Raw genomic sequence first — 10,182 nt, 5'->3', positions numbered from 1 at the left:
TCAGACAATGGATAGAAGATCATGCCCATTAGAGTAAGTAGTATGTCATTAGGGACATTCCAATGCCAAACTGTGACTTTCTGTCTTGATTTCCTTCAAACACATTCACAAAACCAAGCACTAGGTTTAGAACAGGGTTCTCCAACTCTGGTCCTGGAAATCTACTGGGTGTGCAAAAAAAGTAGTAAGTAGTTGCAAAGTTGCTAAAAATGGCTAAAGTTATCCGTGATGAGATTCGAACATGCAACCAACCGTTGGTTTGCTAGATGTTTGAGTTACCTTCCCTGTGTTGCTAGACATTTGAGTTGCCCACCCTCCCTCTCCACTTTCGTTTTTGCCTTAAGTAAACTTACGTCTTAAGCAGCCATACTGAACGTAACATATTATACTAATTTGAGTGTCCCCGGATTTTTGTTTACTATGTTACGTCTAGTCTATGAGACCAGCCTGGACATACAGTAGATAAAAAGCAAACAAAGTTTATTCACCAAAGCAAGGAAATGGATTTGTATTCAATACGTTAAAATAGACACATAGAATAAAAGACAAATGTATGGTTACAATACATAACAATATTGACCAGCACAAAAAAGTTAACATATGTTCTTGAAATATTGGAGTAATCAGTACAAGTACTGAATATCATGACTACATTTAAATGCATTGCTGTATGAACATTAAACCTTGTTCATATTGTCATACCAAGAGCCATACATACAGTATCTTTCATGCATATTTGTATTGATATTACTCTGTTTTCAACAAATGACTTAACAATGTGCCAATTCCAGAGAGCCATTCTTCCCAAATGACTTTCATTTGCAGTGGTCAACAACCTTGCGTACCTTCAGAGGAATGTAAGAGCAATTCTAAACCCATGTCTCCATGTACAAAAACAGCTGTAAAATGTACAACGTGTAGGCTACATTTGACAAGTCAAGGAGTCGAGAAGACTTGTCATGAAAAACACAGAAATGTTGATAATAAAAAAAAAAGTGTCCTTTCAATCCCCCAAAATGTCTGTTTTTTTTATTGGCATACTGTACCCCAAATTTTACCACAAGGCTTTCAAATTCAGATAAACATCTTTACGGTTTATCTGAATTGTATCTGTTTTTCAGATAAACATCTTTACAAATTCAGATAAACCTATATTTTTTTAAAATAAAAAATCCAACTAGAATATACTTTACAATGCTGTGTTTTGTTCCTTTGCGTGTTTTTGGGAGCTCTTTTGTGCTGTGTCCATCTCGAGGTTAAAAACTTCTGGTCAAAAACAAGAGGAGGCAGTGTTCCGGAAACAGTTTGGTCTGCATATGAAATGTCAGTAGTTCAAAATGTCTGCACCTGTGCCTCCTGTTACATCAATGCTCACAAGCCCGTTCACTCTATTTCAGACCCTATCCCAGAACTTCAATGACCTTCTCTAATTCATACTGGGACTAGGGTAAGGTGCTCCATCTTGTCTCAGTCTCAGAGCAGTTCATACAGTATAGTGAATCTATTCCCTGGCTTGGACAGTTTGGGGAGCCAGTGTCTGACTTCACCTAAAGCATTCTCTCCAACCAATAGTGTTACCAGTCTTACAGTATATTTTTGCTTGTCTTCCTCCTAGGGTTTCATAAGAGTCCCTAGACTGTAGCAGTAGGTGGGCTTCTGTATAAGTCCATATACTGCTGCAGCAGGCGACTGACTGTATGTCCTTACTGCTCCGATAGACTGTGCTGACTATGAGCGTATGGACAGCCAGTGTCTGAGCCCGTCCAGGAAGTGTCGTACTTGGACCACGTAAAAGTCCACGTTGTGAGAGAAGTCGGTGCAGATACTACTGTAGGTGTCCACTAGGGTGCAGTACAGAGCAGTCCCGCCCAGACTGATCACCACGGTTACTAAGCACAACAACAGCAGGATCAAACAAGAGTCTCCACCCACCTCCTCTGCACAGATAAAAAAAAACACTTATTAATATGTTACTACTATCTTATTGTGTCTTTATTGAAGACACAGTATAAGAACTTATGTATAGTGTATGCGTGTGTGTGTGTGTGTGTGTGTGTGTGAGTGAGAGAGACAGAGACAGAGAGGTGGTTAATCAGGCTGATCCATACCTGGTTCCATGCCATCCTCTGGCTCGCTGAAGCGCACCTTGCGTTTGGAGTTCTGTTTGGCTGCATCGGGACCCTCTGGGGGCAGGCCATCTAACGACGCCCTCCTCCTTTTCAGAATGGACACCAGGCCATCTGGTGAGGAGCTCTGCAGGGGAACAGAGTGATGTGGATAAGTGAGAATTAGAAACAGTGTGCAGTGAATAGCTTAAACATTTCTGTCTCTATACAGTACACTACTTTTGACCAGAGCCTTGTGTAATTAAAAACAAAAAAATATGTTGTTTTAAGTCAGAAGTAAGCATTGTTCTGAAGCCAAAAAAATAAAGGAAATTCACATGAGCACCACAATGCCTACTCCATCCATGCTCTACCAAGGTTTTCCAGCACACAGATTTGACCTACTACAGTAGCTATGTTGGTCTATTGTACTTCAAACAATGTGTATGCAGGTTGCTTAGGATTCAAAACTTCTAAAATAGCGGAGGAGCTGGATGTTCCAGTGGAACCAGAAGATAAACAAGTGCATAGTGGGGCTCGGCGCTCCGTCAACCAGCTGGCATACACATTTCAGGGAACATTAAGCAGTGTGTCCTTGGGATGTACCATAGGGGTGGAGCACATCTGAAGGATGAGGGTTGGTCTCTCCAGTCTCCACTGTACTCTTCTCCGTAGCAGCAAGACGGAGCAGGGTGCAATTGCGGCACACAATTTGGGTTGTTCCTGCATGTGGGCATTCCTGCATCTGCAGGAAACTCTTTTTATACCTTTATTGGTACATTTTTAAGCTAGGACTCTGGTACACAGGTGGGACCGCTCCAGTACAGTAGGTGGCGGTAATGCATCATAACGTTGGATGCCATCTGCCGATAAACCCCACAGAAGAAGAGGCGGGGGCACCAGTAGGGTTGTCGCCCTGGAGAGCGCGGAGGGAGGTGCGCCCTTCTCAAATCGACGCAGTAAATCGCCCTGCTCTGTCATTTTGTTAACAAGGCAGCATGGTGCATTGTCCAGAAACATACAACATCTCTTTTCCATAAAAATAAATGTTTGAAATTCGAACTAGTTTTCATTGGGAAGGCAGATAAAATCTTTTTTTTTTTTAAAGCAATCCCTTTTGCCTGGGAAAACACAGAATCCTAGTAATTACTACACATGCTTTAAATAGGTCACTTTTGTTTTTGAGCCAACTTCGCCGTTTGCTTTGAACATGGCACTTGGCTCACGTCCAGCAGGCAGCCTGGTTCCAAATCGAATGCAATCAACTTTCAGCCAATGCAAAACACGCCTACATTGACACCCAGCCGGGATTAATCAAACCCCCAGAGGGTGGTAGTTACTAGGATTGTGTTCTCAAGCGAAAGGGTTTGCTTTTGATAATAATGCTGTATCTGCCTTCCCAATGAAAATGAGTTAGAACATTTTAACATTTATTTTATGGAAAATATTTGGATTTTGTTGCTGTGGTAACCCTTCAAGATTCCATGGTGTTGACATTAACGCTTATGCTACGAACCCTGTCATGAACACATTATCTCGACACTATTTAAATAGACAGTCTGGTGATGAAAGGAAGCTTTTGTTGTTGTTCATTCACTCAGTAATGATTGAACACTTATTTATTTTGCTTGTTTAAAAGAATTGTCTAAAAGAGTTGATGTGTGCAAATTCGGATATAGCTACAGTGCATTCGGGAAGTATTCAGACCCCTTGACGACTTTATCCACATATTGTTACATTACAGCCTTACTCTAAAATTGATTAAATACACTTTTTTTCCTCATCAGTCTACACACTATAACCCATAACGACAAAGCAAAAACATGTTTTTCCAATGTCTAAAAAAAGCATTTTAAAAAGACCTTATTTACATAAGTATTCAGACCCTTTGCTATGAGACTCGAAATTGAGCTCGGGTGCATCCTGTTTCCATGATGATTTGGAAAGGCAAACACCTGTCTATATTTGGTCCCACAGTTGACAATGCATGTCAGAGCAAAAACCAAGCCATGGGGTCAAAGTGTCGAGGCCACTCCTCAGTAAAAGGCACAAGACAGCCCGCTTGGAGTTTGCCAAAGGGCACCGAAAGGACTCTCAGACCATGAGAAACAAGATTCTCTGCTCTGACGAAACCAAGATTGAACTCTTTGGCCTGAATGCCAAGCGTCACATCTGGAGGAAAGCTGGCACCATCCCTAATGTGAAGCATGGTGGTGGCAGCATCATGCTGTGGGGGTGTTTTTTCAGCGGCAGGAACTGGGAGAATAGTCAGGATTGAGGCAAAGATGAACGGAGCAAAGTACAGAGAGATCCTTGATGAAAACCTGCTCCAGAGCACTCAGGACCTCAGACTGGGGCGAAGGTTTTACGTCCCTAAGCACACAGCCAAGACAACGCAGGAGTGGCTTCGGGACAAGTCTCTGAATGTCCTCGAGTGGTCCAGCCAGAGCACGGACTTCAACCCGATCGAACATCTCTGGAGAGACCTGAAAATAGCTGTACAGCGACACTCCCCATCCAATCTGACAAAGCTTGAGAGGATCTGCAGAGAAGAATGGGAGAAACTCCCCAAATACAGGTGCCAAGCTTGTAGTGTCAGTCCCAATAAGACTGAATTCCCAATAAGTCTGAATACTTATGCAAATGTCATATATCCAGTGTTTAAAAAAATATATATATTTGCAAATATTTCTAAAAAACTGTTTTTGCTTTATCATTATATTGGGGTATTGTGTGTAGATCCATTTTAGAATAAGGCTGTGACGTAACAAAATATGGAACATTTCAAGGGGACTGAATACTTTCCGTATGCACTGTTTATTGTCAATACTGTGTCGCTGACAATATACAGTGGGGCAAAAAAGTATTTAGTCAGCCACCAATTGTGCAAGTTCTCCCACTTAAAAAGATGAGGCCTGTAATTTTCATCATAGGTACACTTCAACTATGACAGACAAAATGAGGAAAAAAAATCCAGAAAATCACATTGTAGGATTTTTAATGAATTTATTTGCAAATTATGGTGGAAAATAAGTATTTGGTCACCTACAAACAAGCAAGATTTCTGGCTCTCACAGACCTGTAACTTCTTCTTTAAGAGGCTCCTCTGTCCTCCACTCGTTACCTGTATTAATGGCACCTGTTTGAACTTGTTATCAGTATAAAAGACACCTGTCCACAACCTCAAACAGTCACACTCCAAACTCCACTATGGGCAAGACCAAAGAGCTGTCAAAGGACACCAGAAACAAAATTGTAGACCTGCACCAGGCTGGGAAGACTGAATCTGCAATAGGTAAGCAGCTTGGTTTGAAGAAATCAACTGTGGGAGCAATTATTAGGAAATGGAAGACATACAAGACCACTGATAATCTCCCTCGATCTGGGGCTCCACGCAAAAATCCCAGAACCACACGGGGGGACCTAGTGAATGACCTGAAGAGAGCTGGGACCAAAGTAACAAAGCCTACCATCAGTAGCACACTACGCTGCCAGGGACTCAAATCCTGCAGTGCCAGACAAGTCCCCCTGCTTAAGCCAGTACATGTCCAGGCCCGTCTGAAGTTTGCTAGAGAGCATTTGGATGATCCAGAAGAAGTTTGGGAGAATGTCATATGGTCAGATGAAACCAAAATATAACTTTTTGGTAAAAACTCAATTCGTCGTGTTTGGAGGACAAAGAATGCTGAGTTGCATCCAAAGAACACCATACCTACTGTGAAGCTTGGGGGTGGAAACATCATGCTTTTGGGGCTGTTTTTCTGCAAAGGGACCAGGACGACTGATCCGTGTAAATGAAAGAATGAATGGGGCCATGTATCGTGAGATTTTGAGTGAAAACCTCCTACCATCAGCAAGGGCATTGAAGATGAAACGTGGCTGAGTCTTTCAGCATAACAATGATCCCAAACACACCACCCGGGCAACGAAGGACTGGCTTCATAAGAAGCATTTCAAGGTCCTGGAGTGGCCTAGCAGTCTCCAGATCTCAACCCCATAGAAAATCTTTGGAGGGAGTTGAAAGTCCGTATTTCCCAGCAACAGCCCCAAAACATCACTGCTCTAGAGGAGATCTGCATGGAGGAATGGGCCAAAATACCAGCAACAGTGTGTGAAAACCTTGTGAAGACTTACAGAAAACTTTTGACCTCTGTCATTGCCAACAAAGGGTATATAACAAAGTACTGAGAAACTTTTGTTATTGACCAAATACTCATTTTCCACCATAATTTGCAAATAAATTCATTAAAAAAATCCTGCAATGTGATTTTCTGGATTTTTTTTCCTCATTTTGTCTGTCATAGTTTAAGTGTACATATGATGAAAATTACAGGCCTCTCTCATCTTTTTAAGTGGGGGAACTTGCACAATTGGTGGCTGACAATACTTTTTTGCCCCACTGTACATTGAATGCATGATCCATCCATACAGCTAATATTACAGTTACAGCCTTGTTGGCTTGTAGCTAGCTAACGTTACTGGCAAACTTTAGTTGGCTAGCTAACTGGTAATTATGCAGTCAGTGATGTTCGCCATCTTATTCGTGCTTATTTCACACAAGTGTCAAAGGCCAACAGTTTACACAGATGACTTCAGCCATGTGAAAAACCTTCCAAAGCAAAATATAGCTTCCTTTGCTTGTAGCTTGCCTCTCATCCAACTGGTGACATTGTGTCATATTGGCTTAGATATGACGGTAGGGAAATTTGAATTTAACATTGAGCGTCAACCAGTGCATATACTATTGTGGGGGCCATCGGCCCCAAAATAATGCACCGTATAGGCAATAGGGAGCAATTTTAGACACCCTTAGAATGTATCTAGAGGTGAAACAAGTGCATGTTTGCACAACAAACTGCAATGATGTACAGCTCAGCGGAGTCATACACTATTGCACTGAAATTAGGTCATTGATAACACTGGCCGTGTCATCCACGTCTATAATATATAGGTAGGTCAGTTATATGGGGTCAATATGCGGAGATCAATAACAACACAGGAGAATGCCTCAGGCAACAGATCTATTGTCAACCCAAGAGTGCTAGTATATCATATTAGGTTGTCTCTAGTGTCTAGTCTGACTTGTGGTTTCAGCAGTCACTACTAGACAAAACTGGGTTCAAATACTAGCCGGGCATGCTCAAGAAGGACCATAATTGCTCAACAAAGCCCTCCTAAACGTCATTGTCTGAACCATGTCTGACCTATTTTTCAGGATTTGTATGTGAACTACTTGTTCCAAATCTGTTGTAGCTCTTTAGTGACATCATAGCCTCTGGAAGGAGTATCAGACCACTACAAATCTACCAAGACCTGGCCGTCCCTCTAAACTTTCAGCTCATACAAGGAGAAGACTGATCAGAGATGCAGCCAAGAGGCCCATGATCACTCTGGATGAACTGCAGAGATCTACAGCTGAGGTGGGAGACTCTGTCCATAGGACAACATTCAGTCGTATATTGCACAAATCTGGCCTTTATGGGAGAGTGGCAAGAAGAAAGCCATTTCTTAAAGATATCCATAAAAAGTGTTGTTTAAAGTTTGCCACAAGCCACCTGGGAGACTCACCAAACATGTGGAAGAAGGTGCTCTGGTCAGATGAAACCAAAATTGAACTTTTTGGCAACAATACAAAACGTTATGTTTGGCGTAAAAGCAACACAGCTGAACACACCATCCCCACTGTCAAACATGGTGGTGGCAGCATCATGGTTTGGGCCTGCTTTTCTTCAGCAGGGACAGGGAAGATGGTTAAAATTGATGGGAAGATGGATGGAGCCAAATACAGGACCATTCTGGAAGAAAACCTGATGGAGTGCAAAAGACCTGAGACTGGGACGGAGATTTGTCTTCCAACAAGACAATGATCCAAAACATAAAGCAAAATCTACAATGGAATGGTTCAAAAATAAACATATCCAGGTGTTAGAATGGCCAAGTCAAAGTCCAGACCTGAATCCAATTGAGAATCTGTGGAAAGAACTGAAAACTGCTGTTCACAAATGCTCTCCATCCAACCTCACTGAGCTCGAGCTGTTTTGCAAGGAGGAATGGGAAAAAATGTCAGTCTCTCGTTGTGCAAAACTGATAGAGACATACCCCAAGCGACTTACAGCTGTAATCGCAGCAAAAGGTGGCGCTACAAAGTATTAACTTAAGGGGGCTGAATAATTTTGCACGCCCAATTTTTCAGTTTTTGATTTGTTAAAAAAGTTTGAAATATCCCATAAATGTCGTTCCACTTCATGATTGTGTCCCACTTGTTGTTGATTCTTCACAAAAAAATACAGTTTTATATCTTTATGTTTGAAGCCTGAAATGTGGCAAAAGGTTGCAAAGTTCAAGGGGGCCGAATACTTTCGCAAGGCACTGTATATATATATATACAGAAACATCACCTTAATCCAGCTCTAACAATAAAGTATATTTTTGTATATTCCCTTACAAAAAATGATTTCAGTTTTGAACCTGCAGTAAAAGTGCAGTAACTGCAGTCCACTGTTGTATTTTGGACACAGTAATTGCAGAATAACTGCCGTGTACAGCTGCTGTCATACTCCACTCTAACTGCAGTTACACTGCAAAATTACTGCTGTAAAAAAAGTGTATTTTGGAGGCAGTATTTGCGTGTACTGCAGTTATACAGCACTCTGACTGCAAATTATTTTTCCTAAGGGTATACCATATTTTCACTGCAACCAGAAACCGGGATTTTTTATTTTACAGTGTAATGAAGAACCCTCTGGTTCTATCAGTGCAATGAAGAACCGTACAAATTGTTATACAAAGATGTATTGGAAGAACCGCTATAAAAATGGTTCCCCTGCAGAGAAACTGAAGAGACCTTTGTAACTAGCACCTTTTACAAAAAATGCAAGTGTATAGGCCTTGTTGTTTAAAAGCAACTGAAACCGTTGCAGCTGTTAATCGTTATACAGTAGTAGCCTAGTCAAACCATGCTTGACATAAAATCATTATTTTACTGGCAGCAGGCACTAACTTATCTTTTCTGATTAGTGTCAAACACGTACGGAGGGTCTCGGCGGCTTGGTTCAGAACTCCCTCCAGACGCTGTCTGCTACGCCCGGCCAAGGCCCATTTCAGAGACCCGCTGGGTCCTTCGAAGGCGCTCCGGGCTACCTCTTCCACCACAAACTGCCCGGTAAAACCGGAGGCTCCGAATATTATAATATGATAAGGTCTGGTAGAGGTTACAGTCGCCATTGCGCACTAAAACGTCCGTTTACTGTAGCCTAGTTTACGCAGTGACGCGCAAAAAGATTTGTTCTCGTAGTGTTTCGTATGAATCAACTGACTACAATGTTAACCAATGCATTCGGTATTACTGCAATGTTTGGAAAAAAAAGAATATATATCGAGATTGAAATACTACAGCTGAGATATGTAAAACCACATGGGTAGGCATAATATGGATATCCGAAATAACGCGACCTTTGCCTTAAAACATAAACTACGCAACAATATTGCATGAGTCGACTGAGCTCTAGCCCAACGCTTGATAGTACGTAGTATAAATACACAATTCTAGAATAATGGTGGCTGGTTTGGTTTCATGGTGCACTGAGACATCTTGTGACCTGTTGGTGGTATTACATCTTGAGAGGAGCGCCGTAGGCTACAACATTGCACAACTCATGCCAATGTGAACAATGAAATAACATCTCTTACCAAGTTTCTTTTATATCATTTATGTATAAAGAAAACAAGTAAACAAAAATACTGCAACATATAAACATGGATTGGATGATGCAACACAATTGCAAACAACATAGGCTGCTACAGTGACAATTAAGAGGCAACATTCATTGACATTACTCAACCACAGCCATCTACGACTTATTTCAATCCATATATTGTCTTTTGCAAGTTTTAAATTGGCACAGTACCAGTAATCAAAGGTGTCAGCTAGAGAGAACTTGCAGGGATTTGTAGTTTTGCATGATGTCTACTTTGACTATAATGAGCATTTTCGAAACTGAGTGTAAATAGAGCCGAATATATTGATAAAAGTCACCTTGTCCGAGAGAGATTTAAATGGTTATCTAAACGTCACACC

The 10,182-nt window shown here is 41.4% G+C and overlaps 1 protein-coding gene across 2 annotated transcripts; it reads right to left on the bottom strand.

The window, feature by feature from the left end:
- Positions 1-459: 459 nt before the first annotated feature.
- Positions 460-9,660, bottom strand: LOC118965510 (consortin-like). Of its 2 annotated transcripts, none has more exons than XM_036985367.1 (3): positions 9,137-9,660; positions 2,109-2,253; positions 460-1,937 (listed from the first exon to the last, which is right to left on the bottom strand). In XM_036985367.1, exons 1-3 carry the CDS (start codon positions 9,327-9,329, stop codon positions 1,826-1,828), a joined length of 450 nt encoding a protein of 149 aa, XP_036841262.1. In that variant the 5' UTR covers positions 9,330-9,660; the 3' UTR covers positions 460-1,825. The 2 variants fall into 2 exon arrangements, with proteins under 2 accessions (XP_036841262.1, XP_036841261.1); XM_036985366.1 differs by lacking the exon at positions 9,137-9,660 and adding an exon at positions 2,712-3,891.
- Between the last annotated feature and the right edge of the window lie 522 nt (positions 9,661-10,182).

Source organism: Oncorhynchus mykiss, chromosome 8 (assembly GCF_013265735.2).
Source record: "Oncorhynchus mykiss isolate Arlee chromosome 8, USDA_OmykA_1.1, whole genome shotgun sequence".
In the NCBI taxonomy this organism is placed as follows: domain Eukaryota; kingdom Metazoa; phylum Chordata; class Actinopteri; order Salmoniformes; family Salmonidae; genus Oncorhynchus; species Oncorhynchus mykiss.
Note: the sequence above shows the minus strand (reverse complement) of the source record. Positions and strands in the feature narration are given on the sequence as shown.

Excerpts from the sequence above, each read along its gene's own strand:
- LOC118965510 (XM_036985366.1), bottom strand. The coding sequence starts at position 2,834 with ATGCAGGAACAACCCAAATTGTGTGCCGCAATTGCACCCTGCTCCGTC. Across the intron at positions 2,254-2,711 it reads AGATGTGCTCCACCCCTATG|AGCTCCTCACCAGATGGCCT; the intron begins GTACATCCCAAG and ends GTTCCCCTGCAG. Across the intron at positions 1,938-2,108 it reads AGAGGATGGCATGGAACCAG|AGGAGGTGGGTGGAGACTCT; the intron begins GTATGGATCAGC and ends TTATCTGTGCAG.